The sequence below is a fragment of the Siniperca chuatsi genome, linkage group LG18 (genome assembly GCF_020085105.1).
Source record: "Siniperca chuatsi isolate FFG_IHB_CAS linkage group LG18, ASM2008510v1, whole genome shotgun sequence".
In the NCBI taxonomy this organism is placed as follows: Eukaryota; Metazoa; Chordata; class Actinopteri; order Centrarchiformes; family Sinipercidae; genus Siniperca; species Siniperca chuatsi.
Window position 1 is genome coordinate 17,238,722 of NC_058059.1, and position 27,089 is coordinate 17,265,810.

The window sequence follows — 27,089 nt, forward strand, 5'->3', positions numbered from 1 at the left end:
GTATGTTCCTGACAGGCAAGTGGTTTACTCTCAACTCAAGGAGTTAATAAGTAGAATTAATAAACTCTTGCGCTCTGTGTCGGCTGCAGGACCCTTGTAACCCTTACGAAATGTTGGTGGAGAAGAGGAGGTTAAGTGGTGGCATGTCATGGGGTTATCAGGACGTAACTTTGGATCTCAGATATGTCCTATCTGTGTTCGGAGAAGGTCTGACAAATTCAGCTTGTAAGTTTTCACAACATATGACAGGTTTCACAGGTTGTTTTTTTAAATAGCTCAACACCTGCTACATCCACAGATAGGCCTACTTGATATGTACAATATCTCTCTACAAACTTAATTCATAGAAATCTGTTGGAATTACAGTGTAATTACAGCTACCTCGAGGAACCCTTTTCATTTTTACCAGAAAAGGCCACTTTCATAATTGATGTAACTGATTTGAATGCATAAATGTATGTTCATAAAAGTAGTACTGAACATAGAGTAGTGCCTCCCAAGTAACACGAGAACATGGACGTCTCTTGTTTCTTGGTTGGATGGTAATCCAGAAAAATGTCTACTTTGTGCAACAGACAAATTTTAAATCTAAAGATCCAAAGAGGATTTGAAACCACCACCTCTCAGTTACCAAAACTGCTTCTTAATTAACCAACTATCAGAGCGTTCTAAGCTACATCAGCTCTCACACAGAAAATAGTTACGTATGGAGTTCAGACAACATATGCTGGATCATAATGTTCATCAGTGTTCATCAAGTCTGACTCTCTACATCAATATCATTATCTAGATTATTTTAGAGAGGATGCTGGTAATTGGATGAAAGTTGAGGTCTGCAATGTGCAGTGGTGGCCTAACGGTTAGTGATGCAGGCCTGTTCCCACAAGGTCGCTGTTTCAAGATAAAGCTGCATGGGGAAAGTGAAAGAGCAGTGTTTGCCCTTCCCTCCGTACCACCACTGAGGTGCTTTTGAGCCCTAAACCTGCAGGTGCTCCACTGGAGCTGCTTAGTGCCCTAAGAGAAGACTGTGGTTGTAATGGACAGAGTCAGGGATACATATATTCATTTTTAAAACAGGCTAAATAATTTTCTGAAACAGCAGGGCATTGTAGTTTTTAGCAAACATCACTCAAACAGGAGGAAAAGTAGATTTATTGGGGACTATTTTCAGTAGAGGAGTTATACATATTAGGTGTTCTAGTGAGTATTTCTGGCAGCAGGACGGTGTATGTGGGATTGACTTAAAATAAACTACAGTGCCCATGGTCATCATTATGGAGGAACATGTCACCCAGTGCAACAGTGGGGCTCATTGATGTGTTTTTAATAGTTTTTGGATGATAATGGAGCTTGATAGCACAGATATGCTACATCATGCTTTGGATACACAGACAGTAGTTGATGTTCTTGGTTATTTCATGAGATTTGTTGATAATTAGAACAATATAGAATATCACTAGACTTATCCTTGCGAGATAATGAAGTGTGATACTACTGAACTTATGCTGTTGATTTGATGCAGAAACGTATAAATGTGTAGTAGGAATTGTCATTTCCAGTGCACTTGTGCTCTTTTAAATTGCCTTTAAAGGCATCATCAACTAAGGCAGCTTCAATCTGAATAGCTGGTTAACATTTCTCAATAGTAGAGGAAGCATGTCCAAATATGGTAAATACACTGCTTTTTGTGTTTTATAATACCCCACCATACAGATAGATACACAGTTTTAACAGTATTTTACTTAAATAATATCATGGATACCTTGAAATGCATCAAATCCTGTGAAGAAGTGGATTTCCAAGTCAAAGACCTAAACACCAAATGGTACATATACATTTTTTTATTTGTATTGTTATTGTCATGTTATGAAACATCCTTTCAATCCACTATTACTATCAATTAATGTGGAGCAGTGGTTTTTCAGAGGATGTCATCTATACACACACACATCAGCAGGAGTTTAGTTACCACGGTAACCATCATCCACTGCCAACAGTCCCTCTCCCTCCCTCCCTCCATCTCCTCTCCCCTCCCCCTCTACCCGGCTCCAATCCACAGACAGGAACAAGACCGGGGTGGGGAGGGTTCCATCATGCTTTGCAGACGGAAGCAGGAAGAAGCCAGACAGTGAGCAGCAGAGTGGACGGTGGTGCAGAGGAAAACAGTCTGATGGTGGATGCAGAGGCACCAGTCAGGGAGGTATGGCCAATGCTGCCTCCTGATGGCATTCGAGCTGCTCCTTCTCTCTGGGTGAGTCCTCCCTTGTTTGACTTGTGGCTTACCAGAAAAACAAACTGCATCCAAAAATCATGATGTGATGAAGCCAACATTCAGACGAATGAATGCTGCCGGTAGATTTAAAGGGGCAGCACAGTAATCCTCTCAGGTTGAGTGGATTACTGCTTTGTAGTGAGGGGTCAACAAAGGTGACAAGACAGGCGGAAACTCCTAACATCTTATGATTGTTTGGTTTTGTTGTCTTTTTGTAAGCAGGAAGTGACATTCCAGTCTTACTGTGTATGGATATTGTCATGTTAACTACACACACACACACACACACACACACACACACACACACACCCCCTTTCCCTTGATGTTTCTGTGCTGTGTTACAAATTTTACCCCAATCTTAACTGTGACTGACTGTATTAAGAAGAAGATAAAGAAGTAAACTGCCAAGACTTCACACTCACATTGATGCCATTCAGCTGAGCATTTAATGCACACACCCACACACTTGCACACACACACACACACACACAGACAGACCCACTTTTGTCTCAGACAGTGAATTTTAGCTCTATTTTTAAAAACCAGAAACTTAAATTTCTTATCAGTGATAAACATTACATCACTAGCATTTATCCTCTAAATGATAAATGATATACCCTGCATATCTCTCTCTCATCTCTCTACAGCCTACATAAAACGATACCTTATTATCAGTTTAAGAGTTGTTGTCACTATGTAGTTTGTTACATTTTTTTTCTAAGCTAAGCAATGATGTCACCGTTCAAAGGCACTTTTAGTACTTTTATCAGTAAGTGAATACATCACCATTCATACCACTGCTACATTCAGCGCTGAATGTGACTGTTTTCAGTTCAGTACAAAACTAGCCTATAAAAGCACTGTTTATAAGATTAACAGTTCAGCCGCTAACTATTTTAAACAGAGTTGGTGATTGTTTATGTGGCCTTCACGGTGTTTTAGTAAGCTTTTAACCAGGAAGTAATCACTGCTGAGCTGCCAACAGTGCTCTCAGTCACCAGTGAAGGGAGCTCCACTGCTAAAAACTATTGATTCATTCAGTGACAATGTCTATTCAGTGTAGTCAGTTCAACTTGATGATTTAATGTGAAAGAGACACCTCCAAACCAACATGCCTTAAAGCAAAGGATTATGTCCAACAGCTTCCCCACCCAAATGCTCAGACTTGTATTGAAAGTGCCAGACAGACTGTACCAGTGTTCACACACATTTATCCTATTTACTCCAAACTGTGTATAATTTGTAATACAGCTAAAGGCTGTTGCATTTTAGGTTGCTGAAGTTCTCCTATACCAAGGAGCCATTGTTTTCCTTAATCAACTTGCAGACTAGTTTGAAGCTTTCTTGAAGCAGGTAATCAACAGTGAACATCATGTGTGCCTATATATTTTGTTGTGCTGTTCTTTTGTGGTAATTTAAAATGATTTGAAAGCTGCAGCCTTTTTAAACCATTCTGAACTTGGAGCTGCTTTGGCTCACAAAAGAAACAGAACTTTGGCCACCATATGTACAGACAAGATGTTAACTTACCTTTCTCAAGCAAGGTGCAATCTTCCGCCAGGAGATTTTCATATTATAATGAAATAAACGGAAATCTGCAGCTCCCTGGAAAAGAGAAAAAGTCAAATCAAAATGGTTAGCAGTAATGTAAAGTACAAAATACATTTTCTAGTGACTAGAATACACCTTTTTTAAATCTCAAAGTTCTATTAAGTATGTTTTGAAGTAGCAAGATTTAGCTGAATGACAAACGTAGCAGTGTGTAAATTTTTTCTCTTTAAAGCACATCAAACCACTTTAAATGATAACATGTGAGAGTATTAATAACTTGTATTAATTACAGTACCTTTTCTTTAAAAAAGTAGATTAGTAGGTCAGATTTTCACAGGCGCATGGCTCACACTTCTGATTATAAACTCAGTATTACACACCCTTTACCTGTGTGTTATTTTCAACCTGCATATATGTTAGTTTGTATCCAACCTGGCAGGTACAAATCATTGTTAGTTCCACTTTTGATAAACACATAACACTTATCTCATGTCTGATATGAGTGTATTTAAGACAGATTGTTTCTCGCACAGGTAACACAGATAACAGCGGCGCTTCTTTGGTTGTTGCACCTCAGGTACAGCTTATCTTCTGTTTGCTATGTAATCCACTCTTTCTACAGGATGTATTTATACAATATGACATGCTGACATACGCGTCTGTGACCATTTTCACTATGCAAACACAGTCCAAGGCCCAGGCCTCCTGCAGGGCAGATACAAAGTGTGATCCAGTAAAAAATTCACTTGATTTGAGTTGCCTCTTCCACATGCACACATATGTTCTCTCTCTCACACACACACACACACAGAGTCGTGTTTCATTTTCAGGGACAATACACTGGCGTACATTAATTCCCTGGAGACTTACCCTAACCCTAACCCTAACCACTACTTGCCTAAACCTTACCCTAACCTTAAACCAAGTCTTCACCCTAAAATGTAATGATATACGTTATGTGGACTGTGCATTTTGTCCCCATAAGGAAGGCGAGTCCCACCAACGTGACTGTGTAAACAAATTTTTGTCCCCACAACGTTAGTAATACCCGTCCATACACACACACATACACACACAAAAATGATTTTCAGTTGGTGCAAATGATGACAAGCCCCACCCACTCTTGGTGTACAAGCCAATAGGGAACGGTGTGACGGTGTGCAAAGGGCTGCTCTTATCTTACTATTTATCCAGCTGTGATCACACTCACATCTCCTGCTGTCTGACTGCTCTGATGACATCAGAGACAGAGAGACATATAGAAAGTGGAAGATAGAGAAATAGACAGGCAGAGAACGAGAAGAAGTTAAGGCAATCAGCACAGAGCTGATTTAAATACATCACATCACAGACGTGTGGTCCTGTTTGTCCCTGTGGCAGTGACTCTGCAGGTGAGTTCATTACTGACTGGAATTATTTGCTCTTATAATTCAGATTTAGATGTCCAAGAAGTGACTGATGCTTTCAAAGTTGGGTTTTATTCATCTGGAAAGCATCTGAAGAATAGTTACAATATGACCGGAGGTTCTAAACCTGCAGTCCTATTTACATTTTTTCATGTACTATTTTGAGTGTATCTACAGTCATTAATTGTCCTTTACGTGAGTATTGTATTAACAACTTTTGGACAGGGAAGAAGTTGACATCTTATGTCAACTTCATTCAAATCAAGCACGTGAGTAGGACATTTTAGTAGAAATTACTGTTTCCAGCCCTGAATGTTGCCTATGGGTTTCTTTAATGTCAAATCGTATCTTGGCTTCGCAAACATGTTCGTTAAACATGTTAAACAACACAATGATCTGCATCTTTTTAAAACCTATTCTCTAAATCAGCTGCAAAGCAAACTTAAAGTCAAAAGAGTCTTGGGCACTTGTTGACGCTTGTGCAAATATAAAGGATTTTAAAATTTTGAATATCATATAGCTTGATACTTTTGGCCAACACAATCATACTTTAATTTTTTTTAGATCTGCACATGCCTATAGTAAATAATCATTCATTATATTTCTGTTGTTAATTCTCATTCATATAAAGACACCGATGACATCTGGGAAATTGGGCCAGTAGACTGAAAAAAAGTTGATATTTTTGCTGTGATATTGAAGACCTATCATGACTTAATGTAAATGATGAAAAGAACCCACCAAATAGCAGCTAGATGAGTCATCTCTTTCTGTTATAGGGTACTGTTTTAGCTGTGAAGTCAGTTATTTTTGAGTCTTTAGACTCTCTGACTGGATCAAAAAGATTTAAACTATACATGAAAGGCAAAGGAAGGAAGCTTTCAGATCACTTCTAAGCAGTGGTGGGGTGCTTTTACATCACATGATTAAAGGCGGAGAACATTGATTAGAAATGGTTTACAGAAACGGCTTTAATCAGTTGTTTTCAGTACTGTTCAGGGTTGACACTGAAATAAATTTTATTTTTTGGTTCCAAAAGGTCCTCAGTGTGACTCCTGTCCTGTTAAGCAGTTAATCAGGTGTCTGTGTTTCTCTCCTTGAAAGAAAACCTTGTTTAGGTGGACAGTTTTTATCTGTTGGGAGGGATATGGCGGGAGTGTTAAACACAAATGTGTGCATTCTCTTTTTGGAAGCTGTTCTTTTACTTTATGCGTTGTACCTCAAAGCTACACAGGCTCTTTATTTATCTCCTGTGTCTTTTATCTGTTAAAAAAGTCAGAATGGATTTATAAGACCCATACGAACACTGACTGTGCTCTGTTTTAGTTTATTTAAAGGGTCATTTCCATGCAAAGTTAATAGTTACTGTCAAATAGAAAGTAAAATAGAAAGAGTGAATAGAAAAATCAACAAAGAAGAAGAAAAGACTAAAGAAAAACACGATGAAACTTAAAATAAACAACAAATCTGATGTAAATAAACATTAAAAAAGCATTCCTCTATTCTTCATCACCCTGTCACATCAGTCCTCGAGAGTTGCCAGTGCTGCCACAGGAAGTCTGAATCATAGCACATACCAGTGTTGTTGTGATGGCAGAGGCTGATAACATGTCATTTAAGGCCCTTTCAGACACAACGCGACAAAGACACCACTGCGCTCTAAAACCCATTCTTTCCAATGACTTGCGCCAATTCATACTGAGGGGGACATGAATGTACTAAATTTCATGGCAATCCATCTAAAAGTGTGTCAACCTCACATGACCCAAAGCCATCAGTCATTATGTGATAGTGAAGTCAAAGAAAGACAGGAAAGGGGGAGAGAGAGGGGGTGACACGCAGCAAAGGGCTGCGGGCTGGATTTGGTAGATGAGATGTACATCACCTGGGCACCGGGGATACCTGTACTAAATTTCATGGCAATCCATCCAATAGTTATTGAGATATTTCACTAAAAAACATAAATATCAACCTCATGCTGGCACTAGATGGAAAGTCAAGGGATCAACAAAATCAGTAGGTTTCATCATCTGGGGACCATGAATGTCTGTACAAAATATAGTTTTTGTGATATTTCAGTCTGGACCAAAGTGGTGAACTGACCAAATGACCGACATTGCCATACCTAGAGCTACAACACTAGCGTGGCAAAAACTGTCACAAAGTTTGCATCCTTTTCTTAGAGATTTCTTTTCTTCATAAGCAGCACCAAGATTGATTTCATGGTGACAGTGGTCATGGGCTTTCTTGCTGTCCATACATAGACATTTTCTTAGCTCTCCCATTGCTCTGGCATACTTTTATAATAACCCTGTTCTTACTCAACCTCAACCCACGTATCAGACCACAACACAACAGCATAAGGGTATAGATAACTAAAAAGTGTCAAAACATAGAATAGCAGCTCAGGTGAAGGACTGGTATAGATGTGGACTTCTTTTTTGTTTGTTTTTATTTCAGACTTTTTTGCCTTTATGTGATAGTGCAGTCAAAGAAAGACAGGAAAGGGGGAGAGAGGGGGTGACATGCAGCAAAGGGCCGCGGGCTGGATTTGGTAGAAGGGATGTACGCTCTACCAGGTGAACTACATTCCAGCACATGGCTAAGAAAGCCTTTAGCCTACTGACTTTAGTCTAGAGTTTTCCATACTGTATGTACATTTTACAGTTGTAATCTTGTATGGAACAGGTCATAATACTGAGACAGACAAAATACCCCAACACTGCATGTTCATAAAAACTGTGTATTTACTAGAGCTGGGTATCGGCCCTGATTTCCCGATTTGATTCAAATTAATTCAGTATTGATTCGGTTAGAGATATTTTAGTAACAATACCAATTTTGCTTGGATATGAAAGAGATTATCAGAGAACTAATGCTGTAAATTGTACAAGGAACCCTCTAACCTGGTGCATTATTATTATTATTATTATTATTATTATTAGTAGTAGTAGTAGTAGTAGTAGTAGTAGTAATGTTTACATCAGGAATTGACCCTTTAAATCACCTATAACAGGGCTGATATTTCCACTCAGACGCACCAGTGTTTCCCCAGCCATTACAATATAAATAAATATATAGATATTAAGAAAAACAACTTGACATTTAAGGTTGAAATAATGTCCCTTAATCATAAAGTATTGCATTTCTAAATGTTGTGCTGTTATTTCCACGTTAAAAGAAAAAAAGATAGATTGTTAGAAAGACTAGACATAGATTGTTTGATGACTGCTTACTCAGTCAGTCAGGTGAGCCCAGGAACCTGTATACCGGAATGGCAGGTTTTCACTCGACTCACAAAACTTCCGTGATACATGTAGGTAAGCATAATATGTTGTAGAAATGTAGTGTTATTTACGCTGTGCTGCGTGGTTATGTGTCAACATTTATACGCATTGTTTGTGAACGTCCTTCTCCTTACATTCGGCGCATCTATGTGCTGTCTTTAGCGCAAAGCTAGCAGCACAACACGTGAAAGCAGCCAGATCTGTAAGGTTTCCACAAGTATTCCAGTATCGGACCCTTGGTACACCTTCCGATCCGCGGAGCCCAACTCGCTGCACTTCGCGGCCGGAGAAAGCTTCTCCTGGAGAGGAGCAACGAACGCTGGTGGCTGGGGTCAGCTGACAGGATTAAAGCTCCACGCATCCACGGGAAAAGGCATATATTAAAAGGTCGATATGGAGTAATTCAAATGAAGATGAACCCAGCCCTAATATTTACAGTATAGATGACTACAGTGCACCTTTTCCTATGAGCGGCTCTGTTCCTGGAAAGTGTGGAGGTTTAACTGAAAGGTTTACAACAGCACGTCTTAGTCACTGACTAACCAGTGCACTGAGAAAAGGAACTAATTAACACCCAACTGTTAGGCCAACTGTTAGTCCATTAACTTTACCAAGAAAGATACTGTACAGTCTGTTTATGTTGCATAACTGTTCATTGAAGTTTAACAGAACAGTTGTTAAACTCTTTGATTTGTACATTGGGTTTTTGGAGAAGAAAGTAATTCACTGTAACACTTAATTCATAATCCCAACATTCACACAAAGGGCTGATTCAGAAGTTTAAAGAATGATGTACCAACCCACAAATGATCTGTATAAAGGAAATTATACTGTGCCATCATAAAACTAGGGAGAGTTATAGGAAGCAACATTCACTCCGTACAAGATCTGATTCGGAATCCATAAATGTTTGAGAACATGTATTTTGTTGGCTTTGGTTGGTTTTGTAAATTTTGACCCTGTATTTGGGTGGGAAAGTTAACATTTTGGCAAAACGTAGTCCTGACAGATTAGAGACCTTTATTCCTATTTAATAATTTTAATTAGGCAAGAAGAAATAGCTTGAAGGTACCCTGTACAGTTTTTGATAACTATAAGAGCAATGTTTTTAGGAGTGGGCCCCGTCTTGTTTGCACGTGGGCGACTCAGTACACATTGCTGCCCATGGTTTCACACTTTTCCGCTGATTGACAGTTGGTGGCGGTAACAAAGAAGTGTAGCAGTGCGCCCAAAAAGGCAGGAAACACTGCAAGGTAGTAAACACTGTTCCAAACACTGTAAGATTTAAAATATTCCAAAAATTGGCTTTTCGAGTGCATTCCACATGTTTGTTAGATCTCAAGGATACACACAATGTGTTTTGGTAAGAAACACTGACAAACAACTTTCGTTTCTTTGCAAGAAAACTCCACAGGGCACCTTTTAATATGAGCATCATTCAAGACTTCATGTTATTCTGCTCCACTTTACTGTTAAAATCAGTCTCTTACCCAGGCCATAATCCCTTGTGTTAGGGGTCGATGTCTGTAGGTGACTGGTTCTCACTCTCTGCACAGCACTGCAGCTCTCTCAGAAGAGGACAGAAACTACAAATTACACTGTTCCTATGAAGTAAAGTAAATGTGTAAATTCCCCAGAATTCAAATATACCACACAAACATGCTTAGTGTGACAGTGACCTAACAGGAAGATACAGTATTTTATCAATTGACTGAAGTCATCTCCACTGATATTCACTGTTTCCATTTCCTTGTCTGTCTGTCTCCATCATTTTTCCTTGATAATGATCTCCAAGGAGCACAGCTGACCCGATCACCCACTTCCCCTCCCTCTCCCTCTCACCGTGCTGCCTCCTCTTCCTCGCTAAGACCATGGAGGAGGTCACCAAGGTCACAGAAACCACACAGGCCCCGCCACCTCTCCTGGAACGGCAGGTTCGCCAGCGACAGCCCACAGTTTCAGTCCTCAAATCCAAGCTGAAGCAGAGTGTGACTTGCTCCGTGCCCAAAGTCCGATCCACCCTGACCGGGTTCTTCCCTGTGGTGCGCTGGCTGCCTAAATACAAGCTCCGAGAGTACATCTGGGGCGATGTTATGTCCGGGGTGATCGTTGGTATCATCTTGGTACCGCAGGCCATCGCCTACTGCCTGCTGGCAGGAGTGCAGCCCATCTATGGTTTATACACCTCATTTTACGCCAACATCATCTACTTCCTCATGGGGACGTCCAGACATGTCTCCGTGGGGATCTTCAGCCTCATGGGCCTCATGGTGGGACAGGTAATGGATCACAAGTGGCAAGCAATGATTATACAACTTGGGTCTTTAATGAAATGTTGAGGGTAAATTTTCTGGTAAATCTCCAACAAACACATTGTAACATACATTCTCCTCATGGGCTAAAATTCTTCATTAGCGCAACTTTTTCTTGTTTAGTTTATTTCAAAATGTAAATCAAAAGGATAAAGATTGAACTGTATTATAATTCTTATTTTCAGGTGATTATACACTAATGAAAACATACTTATAAGTATTATATTCTATTTCTGCGAATAGCTCTTTCTAAATGTTACACGCCGGACTTTTAATGCCACTGAGGATTGTCATTTTTTACAGTTGTATTTCTTAGGTTTTATTTAATTGATTAATTAAGATTTTTTGCTGGTGATTTCTACTTGCACACAGGTGGTGGATAAGGAGATGTTCCTGGCAGGTTTTGACCTCAATGAGGACTCCACAGTGTATGGCCCTGATGTGTTTAATGCCACACTGGACACTAACCTCACAGCTGCTAAACTTCACAGTGTGGAGCTAATGGGTCAGCAGTGTGGGAGGGAGTGTTACTCAATCAGCATCGCTGCTGCCCTTACATTCCTGGCTGGCGTCTACCAGGTAAAGGAACAGATGTATTCTGACCTAAATGTCCCAAAGCTCTGCTATATGATATAAAACACTGTATATCTGAATTAAAGGTACCCTGTGCAGTTTGTGACCACTAGTGAGCAATGTTTTTAATGGTGTAATTTTGTTAATATCAAGTGCACACACATGAGGATCCACATGTATGTGTGCGCACCTGGGTGACGTGATACACGGTGCTGCAGATTCACATTACTCTATTCAATTCAGTTTTATTTATATAGCGCCAATTCATTCATAACAGAAGTTATCTCATTGCACTTTTCCTATAGAGCAGGTCTAGACCATACTCTTTATAATATTATTTACAGAGACCCAACAGTTCCCACAAGGGCAAGCACTTGGCGACAGTGGCAAGGAAAAACTTCTTTTAAGAGGCAGAAACCTCGGGCAGAACCAGACTCAGGGTGGGCGGCCATCTGCCACTGCCATTTGGGTTGAGAGAGAGAAAAAGAGATAATACAGTAGCTCTGTGAGGCTTTACTTAGGCACAGTGTTGCTTCGAGTTAAATGCTAACATTGGCGTGCTGACATGGTCACAGTGACAATTTTAACATGCACATGTTTAGTAGGTAAAATGTTTAACATGGTCACCATCTTAGTTTAGCATGAAAGGATGCTAACATTTGCTAATTAGCACTTAACACAAAGTACAGGTTGTGGCTAATGGGTATGTCATTATTTATTGCAAACCAGTACTGGACAGAGTGAAATATGGACCTGATGATAGCGCTAGATAAAAAGTCAGGGAGTCATCAGTTAATATAACTCATTCTGTGGGGACATGAATGTCTTAAAACACTTTGCCAAATTCCATCCAATAGTTGTTGAGAAATTTCACTCTGAACCAAAAGTGTGAAGTTCATGGTGGCAGAAGAGGAAAAGTCAGGGGATCACCAAAATCATTAGGATACATCATCTAGGAACCCTGAATGTCTGTACAAAATTCTGCACCAACCCATCTTGTAAGTGATGAGATAGTTCATTTGATAAGTGACTCACTTTTTCATTCCCACCCATCATCTATTTCTCCCTTCCTTTCCCGCTCTACCTCCTGATCCCCTCGCCAGGTCCTGATGGCTGTATTTCAGCTAGGCTTCGTCTCTGTATACCTTTCGGCTCCTATGCTTGATGGGTTTGCCACAGGAGCCTCTTTCACCATCCTGACCGTGCAGGCTAAATACCTGTTGGGTCTAAAGATTCCCCGTCACCAGGGCTACGGCACAGTTGTCGTCACCTGGATCAACATCTTCGCCAACATTAATGAGACCAACCTGTGTGACCTCATCACTAGTGCCATCTGTATCTCTGTATTAGGTAAAGACCTCTATTTTACATATTCCCCATCAGATTCTCAGTTACACTGCCTCACCTGCTTCTGCTTTAATCAGTGATATACTACACTTCCCAGAATGACATGGGAGGAGGCATCCACGTACTGCCCATAAATGTTCTATTCTAACACTGAATTTTTAATCATAGTGGCAGGGAAAGAGATCCAGGAGCGCTACAAGGATCGTCTAAAAATCCCTCTGCCAACTGAGCTGATAGTAGTGGCAGGAGCTACACTGGCCAGCCATTTTGGGGAACTGAACAGCCGTTACAGCTCCAGTGTTTCAGGTCACATCCCCACAGGGTTCATTCCTCCTCAGGTGCCCAGCTTTTTTCTGATGTCACGAGTGGCACTAGATGCCATTCCTCTGGCTGTCATTAGGTAATGTACAACACATTTAACACCATGTTTGCTTGGCATCAATATGTGTCTCTTATCTAGGTTGTTACAGATGCAATTTAGTAGCTGGATTACCGTCTGGCAGAGATACGTGCCCTCATTGTCCAGACTGAGATCTGATTGCACTCTCTCCCTAAAATACACACAACTATGGACATTTCCTCTTGTATAATTTACGTTCTGAAAAAAAGGAAAGTGGCTCATTTGAATGTTGGGAACCATTTGTCAAGTAGTTTTTAATACTTCTTGAAACAGATTAAAGAGATATCCCTGCAAGACAACATTTTTTGTCTTAATTTCAAAATATTTATGGATGCAAAAATAAAGCTATCGTCTAACGATCACCCTAAATGCATGTTTACATCAGATTTAAAAAGGTCTTTGCATGCATTTATAAGGGAAATATTAATTCCCAGCCTCTTTTGATAAAGAAAATGTTATTTTATCTTAGTTTTGCCTTCACGGTGTCGCTGTCTGAGATGTTCGCCAAGAAAAACGGCTACTCGGTTCGTCCCAACCAGGAGATGCTGGCCATCGGCTTCTGTAACATCATCCCCTCCTTCTTCCATTGTTTCACCACCAGTGCAGCACTGGCAAAAACCATGGTGAAGGACTCAACAGGCTGCCAGACTCAGGTGAATTTCATACTTTTGAAAATGGTCAAACCCATTTTTTAATGATTAGTCCAATAATATTCTGTGTTTTGAGGACTCAGATGGATGGCATGCTTTCTTTGAAGCATTAATGTGACATTTTCACACACATACATTTTTGTTGAGCTACATTCTGCTGCAAAATTCTGTAAACCAATATAGATCTTTGTTGTTTCCAGTGTGCAATAGACTTATGTGTTCACAGCTCTGTCTAATACTAAACAAAACTTTCTCCCTACCTTTATTTGCTTAAAGATGAATAAGATGGTGACTTGCCCAATGACAACAAATGGGATGCTCCAGGGATTGTGCTTCTACAAACTTTTTCCTGTCAAACACCTTGGGGGAAAAAAGTTCTACATATTGATTTGACATTCTTGGAGTTGATAGCAAGTTCTTGCTTGCCTGTGTGAGAAAATGGTTTCCAGGAACATCACTGAAGTCTGTCCTGAGGCCATGTGTAGAGGCCCAGTATTCAGAGCAGCAAAACATAGTGTATTTTATCTGTTAATGTTAACTTTGTGGAAGGTATTCACTATACAATCTTTCTCTTTCTCTGTTTCCCTCCATTTCTCTGCTCCTCCATCAGGTATCGAGTCTGATCAGCGCCGTGGTCGTCCTTCTGGTCCTCCTCTTCTTCGCACCTTACTTCTACGCTCTCCAGAAGTGTGTTCTTGCCTGTATCATCATTGTCAGCCTTCGAGGGGCACTGAGAAAGTTCAAGGACGTCCCGGGGAAGTGGCGTGCCAGCCGTAACGATGCCATCGTTTGGCTGGTCACCATGTCTGCCACAGCTCTAATAAGTGTGGAGCTGGGCCTCCTGGTTGGAATAGTTTTTTCCATGATCTGTGTCATCTTTAAGACCCAGAACCCTAAGGTGAGTATTGGACTTGATGCTGATAATGGTTGCTGATACAAATGAAAAGAATTCCAGAATGTGAAAAGCATTGAAGATTGATTGCAGATTTTGCAGACCAGAAGCTCCACCATATCCGCAATGACTTACTGATATCAAATATTTAGTGAAAGATCTTTAGTTATCTCATAGTCTAATCTAATCTGATGTCTGACGTCAGGTCTCTCTCCTGGGCCGGGCCAATGACACTGATCTTTACGAGGATGTGGACGAGTACAAGAACCTCATGCCGCCGCCTCGGGTTCAGGTCTTCCGCTTCCAGGCTCCCCTGTACTACGCCAACAGGGACTCATTCCTCAAGTCCCTCTACAAAGCTGTCGGAGTTGAACCTTTCTTGGAGCTGACTAAGAGAAGAAAGGCAGAGAAAAAGGCCAAAGAGATGTCCTCGAAGCAGGCCAAGGCAAAGGTGGATAAAAATAACGGAGAGGTTGTTATTGGACTAGTCCAAAGGGAACTGGATTTCCACACAATAGTTTTAGACTGCTCTGCCATCCCCTTCATAGACTCGACAGGAATGGCCACATTTAAAGGGCTGGTCAAAGAATATAAAGAGATCAGGGTGAGTGTGCTCTTCGCCAACTGTAACACCTCAGTCATTGACACCCTGCAGAAGGGACAATTCTTTGGGAAGAATGACAAAGAAATGAGCAGCCTGCTGTTTCATACAGTTCACGCTGCAGTTCTTCATGCAAACAGTACATTTGCAGCAGCAGAAAGCAGGTCAGAAGACTCTGTGGTGTAGAGCAGCTGGAAGAAGAAGGGAATAGTGATAATGTTGTGGTGTGTTTCATTTCTCCTTTTCCTTTCCATTGTAAACCTAAAAGTGAATTTAGGTATGTTGTCTTGCCATCTATAACAATACTGCATTAGGTAGCTTTGAGGTTGCCTTTTAGGAAGCTTTGCCCAAGAAAAGATGGGGGTACCAAGAGAATCCAATCAAGTAATTTTTTGATGCTTTGCACCCTTAAATAAACACACCACAACGTGCTTTCTTTAAAGCAGTTTTCCAAGATTTAAAATGCAATTTCACTGCTGGAAAGAGGGCCATTTCATAAAACTAGTAGTAGATAAATTGTTTTTTAAACTGGTGCCCTATGACTGGAGAAAACTGAGGAAAAAGGGTGTCATATTCCCTATTTCTCTAAAGGGGAAAATCCTTCAACAACCAGGATCCATTGCTCATGGTGCCTTCCAAGGCCCCTCTCAGGCCACTCCTTTATTGGTAGAGAAGCTGCAGAGGCCTCTTTCTCCTCCATACATTGCCTAACTCCACCGGGCTCACAAGTAGCCCTGAATATCAGATTCCAACATATTATAAAACTATTTTTTCCCCAAATACACTGGTATTTTAATATTCGTTTTTCTTTATAAGTAGCAAGAAAACAATAGGGCAGACAGATCTGCTCAGATCTGATGATTCACCTGACAGACACGTGTTTCGAAAATAGACACCCTATCTGCAAAGGTGGAACAGTTAACACAAACCATTGTAACACAATTAGCGAGGTTGAGTTAGCTGTGTCATTATGTTAAGCTAGTAGACAAGGCTAGGCTAGGCTCAGTGCCAAGCTAACAGGGTAGCAACAGAGGCTTCCCCCTAACACTAAGATTGTTTTGAAAATAAAAAGCAGCAAGTCTAATATGATATGGACTCAGCACAGGGAGAGTAACAGAGTGGATAAGTAGAAGAGTGAAGATTAAGGAGAGTGAGGAGATTAGAACACAAAATGGGAGAAAGAGTAGACAGCGGTTGTCAATCTCACTGAAATCTCAATGCGCGTAACGAGAAGCAGCATCATATATGTACTTCCCACATTAGAATAATAGGAATCAAGTAGAAAATCAGTGAAGTTGACCTTTAAATAAAAGTAAAATGGAGGTAAGGTAAAGAAAGCCAGCAAATATATTCACTGATCAGCAAATACTACCATGGCTGACAAATGGCTTCAAATTGATTACATTTTCCACTTATAAAAGTGGAAAATTTAAACATTTTAATATGACAAAAAGTTATAAAGGCAAATTTTACAGCCTGCATAGACCCATATAGTCCATATTTGTTGGTTGACTCAGTAGCCACATTTGTTGCACCTTTTGTTGCTACATAATTCTGCTTCAAATTCAGAAATAAATAAAGAAAAGGACAAATGATTGCATTATAACTGCGTGATTTCAGGTTGGACGGAATTTGTGGTAGAGCTACTCAATCTGTAATGAACTATGCCAATTGTGGTCACTTATCTGTTGCCTTCTCTCATTAACTTTCCTTCTGTACTTTCCTCATTTGCCCCAAATAACTTCCTAGCTGGACACAGTTAGTAGGGAAGTTAGTAGGAAAGAAAAGGAAATGAGCAGTAGGAAAGACATTTACTATTTAGTAACACACTTTACTATATCAAAAGCAATTTTTATTGCAATGAAAGCTGTTTGAACTTTTTTATATCACTTCAAGCCTTTGGCCAAATTTCATATTGGCTCGTATCCAGGAGTCCAGAGTTCAGACATGGAGATTCAGCCACTATCAGTTGTATTTCCTGAGGTGCCAACTATTACCTTGGACCTCAAAATCATGTCTAAAAGGCGGGAAGCTTTACATGACTCACGAGTGCTTTTTCAGACTCAGTCTCACACAGACAGCCTTGCCTTCCAACCAGGGCTCATTACATCATACCTGTACTCTTGACCTGTTCCCTGGTCACCCCGCAAGAACAGATATACGATCTGTTCTTGTAAAATAAAGGATTTACACACATCTGAGATCTCTTATCAGGTGCTGGATGAAAGCAAGCCATCATATGAAGCTTCTGAAATTTATATTTTTTCTGAGTAAACTGATGGTAGCAGGTGATGCTGCATATTTTGTCAAAATGGTTTGTTAAATCAAATGTTTATAAATAAGAGCAGATTTTGTCTCTGTTAAATCACTGTTTTTCCTTATGTCTTTCATCCTGTTGGTGCCAAGTGGGAATTTTTTATTAAAACAATTTCTTGAAAGTACCCTAACTTCAAAAAGGAGTAATACTTAATGTGAACATGTTCATGTAAAAAAAGAGAAGGGTTGATGAGCTGGCATTGTACAGTAATAAGATGTAGACATTCTTGTAAATTTAGAACATTATCATTTGTATTTTCATACACTTATTTTGTCATCAAACTTGTTTCCATGTATTAATTTAACTCAAATTGTGATAGTGATTGCATCACGTTTTAGGGGAAGTCTGTTAGACATTCATTTTGACAGTGTTGACATTCAACACCCATATGCAAAGACTGCCGTAATTTTCAATACTTGAATTAAACAGTTTTTAGTGAAGAGCTTGTGTCTGAATTATTGTCATTAGTAACCAACGTTTATCACATTAAGGGAATATCTATTAATGATAAATGTTACTTATTTTGCAAAAGAAGGAATATTAAAGCTGCACTAATCAATTTTTTTTTTATCAATAAATATGCAGGGATGGTGGGTGGGAATAAAAATTTAAGAAGCAAATGTGAAGTTGCACTTTTTGTCACTGGAGCTGAACCTTCTGTCACAAAGGACCTAAGACTTTCTGCAGTCAACTGCATCTTTAAAATTAAAAGTCCCCCAAATGAAAAATTGACTTTCCCTAAATGATGATTAGTGTAGACAACCTGAGCAGCTTTAACAGGTAACACTGTGCTGCTGTGTCAGGCTCCACACAACTATCCATTAGTCCATGAGGTAATACACCCATGCCAATTATATGCTAACATAACTATACTTTAAAACACTTACAGTATGTCTTGTTATGGTCAAAGTCACTTTGAATGACAGCATTTTATGTGACTGCCCCTGCTATATGTAAGCATGTGTATGGATACTTACATACTGTATAGTCCATGTAATTATCCATAGCATAGTTACACATTCAGGTATATATTTAAGGGCCTATGTGTTACGTGTTAACTGTAAACATGCTAAGAGTAAGCCATTTGCCTACACCAAAATCGGCAATGATTAAATAAGTTTACATGTATGAAAATGTTAATTACAATTACCATATAATATATGGCTCATTACAGCAAAAAAAAACTTCTATGGGCATCTTTACTTAGACTGGTACACACCTATCGGGAACCAAAACCAAATTAAAACCTCACCATGCTCACGAAGTTTAAACCACAAGCATAAACTCAGACCTGCGTGTGACCGACCTGAAGTTTAAAATGTTATGGTTTCTTCATATCACTAAACCTATCAACAAAAATCATGTTGATTTAAAAAGAAAGCATCCTTAAAGGAATAGTTTTATGGGGAAATACGCTTATCCCCTTTCAGTTAGATGAGAAGATTGATAGCACTCTCATGTCTGTCCATTAAATACAAAACTGCAGCTGGTTAGCTTAGCTTAGCACAAAGACTGGAAATGGGGAAACAACTAGCCTGGCTCTCTCCGAATGTACCTACAGTACCAGCACCTTTAACAATTGCCATTTTACGATGGAGTTATGTGCTGAAGCAGTAACTTCCCGAACCCCCTATAAAAAGGCAAATTGTCGTTTTTTTACAGATTAAACAAACAAGATTCAGAGGTGCTGGTAAGCGTATTATGTTACCTTTGGACAAAGCCAGGCCAGCTGTTTCCCCCTTGTTTCCAGTCTTTATGCTAAGCTAAGCTAACTGGGCTGCTGGGTTTTAGGAGTGGTATCATTCTTCTCATCTAACTCTCGGCAAGAAAGTTAATGACCTTATTTTTCAAGATGTCAAACTATCGCTTTAACAAAGTCATTATTTCATTTGAGGGTAGCTTGTGTTTTATATGGCACATTTCTTAAGCTTTATGGTTCTTGACCATAAAGAACTTGCACAGGTTTGGAAAGGTTATGCTTTTGTAGTCAAAAACAGTCATACAGTATTTCAGCTCCAATAGTCTCCTTCCTGGTTATAAGAAAAACAATATATTAAGTTTTGTTTTTTCTCTGTACTGAAATTTCCTTGAAAACCCAGTGAAAATCAATTCAAAGCCAACTGTAAGATCAGGATGATTTCCCATCATTACTGTTTCTGACATCCTTTGAACAAATATTGATTACTGCATGAGGTGATTTAGTGATGGCATATAATTTTCTAACATAATTATCATATTTACAAAGTCACTGGGAAAGAATCTGCAGAGTCAGTCTGGTTGACAGCACTGCCATCAGACAGGAATTAAAACACAAGATGAAGAAAAACACATTTTCCCTTGTTCAAAAAAAAAAAAAAATCTGAAGCAACTAAGATAGTCTTTGTATACAATAGTAAAGTTAGGCAGAGGAGGATTTACAGTATAGTCCAGGCTTCTGAGACCAACACATCTGATTTGATCTATGACTTGCTGAATCATCAGGAGGTTCCTGTGTTTAGCAAGCATATAACTTTCAAATTACTGCACTGGGTGAAGAGACTTTGCAACATTCACCTCCACAGAAGACAATGGATGGCTGATTTGGCCAAATGATGTATGTTTGTGTGATATGACAAAAATCTGAAAATGTTCATCCACATTTTTTTTAACTCTTTATTTTAAATGGGCAACCTTTGTATCAATGCTGCCCTCTATTGTTCAATAATGTGAACAGCAGAAACAAGCACAATGTTTCAGCAATGAAAATGGGATTATTGGTTTAGGACAAGCCATTGTACTCAATTTTCCTTCAAGAACCTTTCTTCTGTCTCAATGTGCTCCGATTATCAGATGTTATTGGTTTCCTGCTATTAAAACAAAAATCAACTACAAACTAAATGAGGAGTAATTCTGGGCTATCGAAAAACAAAGACTCAGTTTTTCCCCAGCATTCTTTATTCATTCAGAATGTTTAAAAATATATTTTCACATAGGCACTGAAATAAATATTATACATCTTATAAGTCAGTGCCTGTGCTTTATCATACAAAGAATAATCAAGAAAAACCCAAACACAAGATAAAACAATCATGAGATCATTAAAAAAAAACAGATCAAGCAGTTTATAAGAGTCATGTTCAAAAATAAAAACACTTCTTCCAGCACCTGTACAGTGAGTTTTCCAGCTCTGCAGCCTGCAGCACTAAGTGCTCTCAACTAAAATTCATTACTTGTTCTAAACATTACAACATAAAAAAAGAGGAAAAACCCATACTGGCCTTGTGGTGTAACAGCAAAGAAGATATCGGTCTGAGTTTGATAATTTTTTTCTGGTTTATGGTCGCTTCGTGTGTATACAGTACAAATACTCAAAGATAATAAGGCAAATCAAGTACAAACATGACTGAAATTATGTAAAACAAAATAAACACAATACACCAAACATTAATATATGTAACTGTCATAAAGTGTACTGTGGAAAAAAAATTGTTTAAGGTACCTGTAACATTTTACACTGGCCTCATTTAAACAGAAGCATCAAGTAGACAATAATGATGTTTCACACACCCAGCCTTTATGATAGACTTTATGACAGCCACTTCGGCTGATAACTAATAACCCTTATGGCTGATACGGTGAGTGAGAGCTACTGCTCACTAACCTGCCAGCTGAAACGTGATTTCATGGATTTTATCGTGCAACTCAAGCTGTTGTTAAAGGGTCATTATATTCTCTATATACTCTAATAATAACAATTATAGCAAAGGGGTTAATTGTCCAACATTCTGATTCAAATCAAAATGGGCTTTAAGCTGATATGACAACATTTGGCCTAGTGCAGCCCGAACTGGCATACTGGCTTTGGCAACTGTAAAGAGTTTTTTCTGCCATCTTATTTGTTCCAAAGATAAAACAGTACACACAAAAGAAACAAAGACACAACTCAAGCAGTGCTAGGAAAACAATGCACTGTAGCCTAATTAGGGTTCCCACATTTCTTCCCAGTTCTGCACCTTAGATATTGCAGATTGATTGTTAATTGACCTTTAAGTATTTTTTCAAAGCTTCAAATACTCTAGGCATCGAGACATTGCTTTTCCCAGAGACAGGCAAATGACAGTGTCCAAATGTTGAATTTCCAGTTGTCATGTTTTTTCCCCTGTGCTTTCCACCTTTCATCAAGACATTTCATACAATCTAATCTTGTAGAAACTGATAGATAAAACAAAATTAGATGCAAAAAAGTCAGTGTTCACATGGGGTATTATGTTTGTTTCAAAAGAATCCTTATAGATATTTTTTCAATACTACAAAAAGAAAATCACAATCTAAACCAACCATGAGATAACATGATCACCAATTAAAAACACCAAACCTTAGTCTGTTTCTACATATAAATTTCAATTCCTGCTTCATGCATCGATTTTAATGGTTACGGTGCAACATCGAGGGTTTCATGCTTTATTTCAGTTCACCTTTTGTTAAGAGAGTTTAAGATTTACAGGAGCTCCTAGCCACTCTGATGTTGATATCTACTGTTGGAGACAGTAGACTTAGAAAAGATACTGGCCTTTAACAGCTGGCCAGGTTACAAGCAGCCAAACAGTAACCGACGGCTCAGTGAAAGCTAATGGCTACCGTCAGACTCTCAGTTTTACACCTTAGCAGCTAATAGTCAGGAGCTTCTGGTAGTTATTGGTTAAAAAACCTCTATGTAGCAACTTCTAACCAGCAGCTAACTGGTAAGAAGTCTTTGAATATTAACATAGTGATGTCTGCTAACAATTATTAGCCTGCAACTGATTGCCTTTCCATAACATTATTTGATCAGTTTAACTTAGCTGCTGCTGGTCAGGGTTGGGCAGGCCTGGCTGTGCCTGAAGTGCATGATGTATACAGCTGTCTGATGCCACCAGTAAAACATAACCACCACCAGTATGTGCCACACCTGGTGGCTGGCGCCCAGGTAGTTCAGCTGGCCTGGAAGAGGAGAGGGGGGGGAAAATGCTCTAAATACTGTATATAGCGTTTTTGTTTATTCTCATACTGTCTTCTCAATGTACAAGAATGAAAATATATTAAAGGAGGAAATCACAAAGACCGAAGGGATGAATTGTTACCTAGGGTTGAGTTTTAAAGTCTCTTTTTAATTCTTTTAAGCCAACATGGAAAGAGGTCCTAAAAGTGTTCAGGGGGGAAAAAAAATGGAAATTTGACCATCTACAACTCCATGACAACTGGCAAATTCCATCTGCTAATGAAGATCACGTGATATGATGGAAAGCTCCAGAACAGCAAGTAAATGGATCTTGAGCTGAGATCCTTTTCATCACACAAAAGAACAATATTTTCATACTACGTTATATATCAGCAGATATATTGGTTATAGAAAATGTAAATGTCCAGTAAAAGATTTAAACATGTTATACATCAGTCTACTGTCACAGGTTACTGGGACACTTGAATACGGTGCGATCGTTTATGTTATTAGTAACACCTGTGATTTTCCTACGACCACAAAATGTCTGCTGTGAAAAAGGCCTATAACACTGTACGTTCACTTGTTCATTCGTTAAGTGGTAATTAAGGAAATCCGTTTCAGCTGTCTGATTTTCCAGGTCAGCTGACCTTATCACTCACTGCCGAGGAAAGAATTTAGAAATATTACTGAAACAATATAGTGAGTGTTTTATAATTTCTAGTCTACATGCACTACTGATTGTCACAAAAATACATTTTTATCAGTATAAAACAAATGTGAACGTAAAATTTCTCCCTCTACAATAACAACACTGACTCCTTACAATCTACTGCACTATCAATACTCAAATAAATTAGCTTACATGAAAACTACAGAGGGAATCGGTTTTACAATACATCTAGGATCATTTTTTCTGTGACTTTGGCTTCAGTTGACTGACAAACTTACTGCATGCCCACCACGGTAGTGTTGTCTTCATAAGATAATACAAGTTTTTACATCTGTTAGTTACACCATGTCTGCAGAAGGTTTAAGGTAAACCTCAGATATGATGACTTCTAGTGGCTTTTAGGTCATTTCTACAGAACAACTGGGTTCAGACTAAACTGCAGATGCAGTTTAAACTGCAGCTTCTGAGGACAGAGCATGCTTAAGAGACCATGTGATTTTGTTCCAGACAACACAGCTTTAAACCCATCTTAAACCTTGAACTGCAGCTAAGGTAATGCTGACACAACAAAATACAATTAACACTGAAAAATAAATAAATATATAGTCATACAGTAACCTGAATTACTAACCAGCTCCCTACTTCAGGCGCATACACACACACACACACACACACACACACAGACAGAGGAGAAGGACTCACCAGGGAAATAGCGTTCAGGGATCTTGGTCACGTAGAACAGAAAGGCAGATCCAGCTATCAGGTACATCACTATCACACGAGGCAGGAACAGCTGAACATAAATTGAAAACCAAAGTTTACATGACTAAACATTACACAGTCAGGAGAAGAAAGTGCTGAGATTCAGTGAAACATAATACATACTGTACATAAGCGTGCTCTCACTTTGCTTGTTTTCTAATATTACAGTATTTCCTGACCTGTACAGCATCAGAGGTGAATCCTCCATTGAGCCAGACCCAGTGGCACGCAGGAATCACACTGATGCCAGCCACACAGCAGAAGATCATCATCCGTATCCGTCGCCAGTCGTTGCTGAGGTAACGAGGGTGGACCTGAGCACAGAAGACGGCCAGGATCAGGGACAGCACAGTCAGCAGGTAGACCTGTCGCCAGAACTGCAAGACGGGAGAGTAACCAATTAGATACAGTCTAATCAGAGCTGGAGCATCTGTTTCTTTATTAGTATAATATCTTGAGAAAAAAAATCTGGTGGAAATTCAAGGATCAGATCATTTTTCCAACTTCACATATGCACATATCTTTGCCTAAACATGTCCAGACAGTACACACGCACTGCTAATTCCTCTACAAAAGCCATATTATAAAGGTCGACATTCTCTCTGCATCAGTGTGATACAAATCACCATCTTGAGTGTTCGCACTTACAGCATTACAGTAGAAAGCGTAGAAGATCCCAGGTACATAACAGCCCAGGATGCCAACAGAGATGCCTGCGTAGTCCAATGCCAGCCAGCGACGGCAAGTCTTCTCTGATCGGTGGCACGAGAACAGGTGATAACCCACAGAACACAACATGCACACCTGGGATGAAATCACACAGTGCCATTACAGACTGGATTATTACTTGTGATTATTTATGGTTTTAGGAGGAGGGTGGGAGGGTAACATATACTACACAATATACTTACTGTAAGTGGGATTCACACTGACTTGTCATTTATTACATTAACAAGTTTCCAATCCCATTATCAGCTGCTCCACAACCTACAACACAAACCGTACACAGCTAACACACAAACAATTAACACTGTCTCTACAGTGAACAATTCATCAGCTGCCAATAGGGATTCTGAACTACACCACTATTCCTACTGAAGCTCTTTATAATACAATACACTGTGCCCCACCTTTACAGCAGTTACACCTACACATAGTGGGTAGAGGTGAACTGATTGCACCTGTGGCAGGAAACGTGGCAGGAAACGTGAACCTACATGAATCAGTTTGTCAAGCCATACAAATATACTATAACACAGGACACTGTGTACATTATTATTTCTATACAGTACAAATACTTAGTTAATGGAGATGTTCATAATAAACTAATACTTAAGAACAGCTGTAAAAAAAAAAAAAGGAAAAAGCCAACAGTAATTACTGTTTAAGTAGTACAATTATAGACACATACACCTGTAGATCATGCACATTCTTTTTGTGAGCATGAATGCTGGGAGGACTAAGGAAAGCTTATTTTATTAAACCTGGAGCACACTGCATGACTGTCAAAATCCAGAATCGCAGCATTGCTCTTGTTGAACAACACCTTTGCATTCAGTTTCATGTCTTAACAACAAGGTCTAGATGAAGGAACAAGACTTTCTCTGATATCATTACGAGATGAAAATCCCAGCGTTTGTACCTCTCACAGTGTCCAGCCAGCCAAATAAGTTTTACCTGGAAGCAGAACAGTCCTATAGCATAGATGACGTAGTCCTCTCTGTTAGCTCCAGAGGCTGGCAGTACTGAAGAGAGGTCGTTGACCCCCAGAGAGAAGAAGAGCAGGAAACCCAGAAGGTGGCTCCAGATATTCACCGTCTCATTGGACAGAATAAAAATACTGCAACAGAAAAGAAGAAACAAAGATGCACATATGTCAAAAAGGCCAGTCTGTATACAAACTAACATGCACCACTATAATGTTCATATACTGCAACGTGCAGGATATTTGCATAAGCGTGACCCATATTAAGGTTCTACATCATTAACACCACAAACCTGAAGTTCATTCAGCTGAGTAGAAACATGAATACTCAATTGAACATGACTGGAATGTAGTGAATAAGTCTTAAACTCTGATATTAAAAGTATACATTTCCAACATGACTCCCACCTCCTCAGGCAGAGTATGGAGGGCAGGTGAGCCCTGTAGCCGTCTGTGATGTAGGGGTTTTCTTTGAGAAAGAGGGGGATTTGTTCGTAGGTGTACAGTCTTATCCTCTGGGGTATCAGCACCGGCCAGTGCTGGTAGCTGCCCAGCTCTATGTAGTGGGCAGTCTTCAGCAGCTTCTGGGGCATCTTCAGCAGCATCTTGCCTTCTGCTCCTCTGGTACAAAGCAAGCTGGGGAGGTTAAGGCTGAGTTTGGAGAGAGGCAAAGAGAAACCACCGGTTAGTAGGAGGCACTAGCTCCATTTAGTTCATATTGGTAAAACTAGTTTTTCAAGTGACAGGATAGAGATTCAAGAGTAGAAAACAATGCTAACATGTAGTGTTGTGACACAACCTCCAGTGTTTATTAACCCCATTTAAAAACGTGAATTACATGTAAGCTAGCTGAAGCTAACGTTGGTATTCGTGTTTACCGACTCCTTCATCCTCCCAACAGCATTTGTTTACCACTCCGTACCACATCCGCAACATGTTGACTCTTCAACGCAGACTCTGTTATCTCTTTAACTGAGATAAAGCTTTTTAAATAGCAAAACAGACATACTGACATCTCCATACTGTATGTCAGACCGTTTTGTTATTGTTAGCAGGCTAAATTCCGCTAGCGTTAATGTTAACCACGACAAGCATTATTTTAGCCAACCAAACTGATTGAAAACGAGGTTACAAAGCTCACCATTAGTCGCAGTCCGACTGTCGATGTCCTCGTTCAGGCAATTCAGCCATATCCGAATGGCTATCAAGCTAGCATTGCGTTAAAAATAAATCACATTTTAGTAAATAAGAAACACATGCATATCCTCGGATGCTGGATAACAAAAGCAAACCTATCTTCTTCTTTTTGATGTTGATTGTAAACGACGAATAGGTGCGTTAATGCCACCAACTGGTAAGTATGGAGGATTGCACCTGCAGCCAT

At 39.5% G+C, this 27,089-nt stretch overlaps 2 protein-coding genes across 11 annotated transcripts; one reads left to right on the top strand and one right to left on the bottom strand.

Annotated features, from left to right (window-relative positions):
• Window positions 1-2,087: 2,087 nt before the first annotated feature.
• slc26a1 (solute carrier family 26 member 1) lies at window positions 2,088-18,048 on the top strand. Of its 6 annotated transcripts, XM_044173455.1 has the most exons (9): window positions 5,016-5,214; window positions 10,031-10,127; window positions 10,312-10,795; window positions 11,201-11,407; window positions 12,505-12,751; window positions 12,917-13,148; window positions 13,618-13,801; window positions 14,409-14,696; window positions 14,896-18,048. In XM_044173455.1, the coding sequence occupies exons 2-9, from the start codon at window positions 10,123-10,125 to the stop codon at window positions 15,475-15,477; spliced, it is 2,229 nt and encodes a 742-aa protein (XP_044029390.1). In that variant the 5' UTR covers window positions 5,016-5,214; window positions 10,031-10,122; the 3' UTR covers window positions 15,478-18,048. The 6 variants fall into 6 exon arrangements, with proteins under 6 accessions (XP_044029389.1, XP_044029390.1, XP_044029392.1 ...); XM_044173454.1 differs by lacking the exons at window positions 5,016-5,214; window positions 10,031-10,127 and adding an exon at window positions 2,088-2,251; XM_044173457.1 differs by lacking the exon at window positions 10,031-10,127 and having other exon boundaries at window positions 5,017-5,214.
• On the bottom strand, window positions 3,830-27,062 carry LOC122865272 (progestin and adipoQ receptor family member 3-like). 5 transcript variants are annotated; one of them, XM_044173461.1, is made up of 7 exons: window positions 26,847-27,062; window positions 26,114-26,356; window positions 25,678-25,840; window positions 24,649-24,804; window positions 24,180-24,377; window positions 23,941-24,031; window positions 3,830-3,877 (listed from the first exon to the last, which is right to left on the bottom strand). In XM_044173461.1, the coding sequence occupies exons 2-7, from the start codon at window positions 26,308-26,310 to the stop codon at window positions 3,846-3,848; spliced, it is 837 nt and encodes a 278-aa protein (XP_044029396.1). In that variant the 5' UTR covers window positions 26,311-26,356; window positions 26,847-27,062; the 3' UTR covers window positions 3,830-3,845. The 5 variants fall into 5 exon arrangements, with proteins under 5 accessions (XP_044029396.1, XP_044029395.1, XP_044029400.1 ...); XM_044173460.1 differs by lacking the exon at window positions 3,830-3,877 and adding an exon at window positions 20,525-22,567 and having other exon boundaries at window positions 26,847-27,060; XM_044173462.1 differs by lacking the exon at window positions 3,830-3,877 and adding an exon at window positions 22,574-22,765.
• Between the last annotated feature and the right edge of the window lie 27 nt (window positions 27,063-27,089).

What these genes read in the sequence shown, in the direction of transcription:
- LOC122865272 (XM_044173460.1), bottom strand. Translation starts at nt 26,310, where the DNA reads ATGCTGCTGAAGATGCCCCAGAAGCTGCTGAAGACTGCCCACTACATA. An exon ending in TAGGACTGTTCTGCTTCCAG is followed by an intron (nt 24,805 to 25,677) that starts GTAAAACTTATT and finishes ATTTCATCCCAG; the next exon opens with GTGTGCATGTTGTGTTCTGT. An exon ending in ACGCTTTCTACTGTAATGCT is followed by an intron (nt 24,378 to 24,648) that starts GTAAGTGCGAAC and finishes CCCGTCTTGCAG; the next exon opens with TTCTGGCGACAGGTCTACCT.
- slc26a1 (XM_044173454.1), top strand. Translation starts at nt 2,178, where the DNA reads ATGCAGAGGCACCAGTCAGGGAGGTATGGCCAATGCTGCCTCCTGATG. An exon ending in GAGCTGCTCCTTCTCTCTGG is followed by an intron (nt 2,252 to 10,311) that starts GTGAGTCCTCCC and finishes ATGATCTCCAAG; the next exon opens with GAGCACAGCTGACCCGATCA. An exon ending in TTAAGACCCAGAACCCTAAG is followed by an intron (nt 14,697 to 14,895) that starts GTGAGTATTGGA and finishes GTCTGACGTCAG; the next exon opens with GTCTCTCTCCTGGGCCGGGC.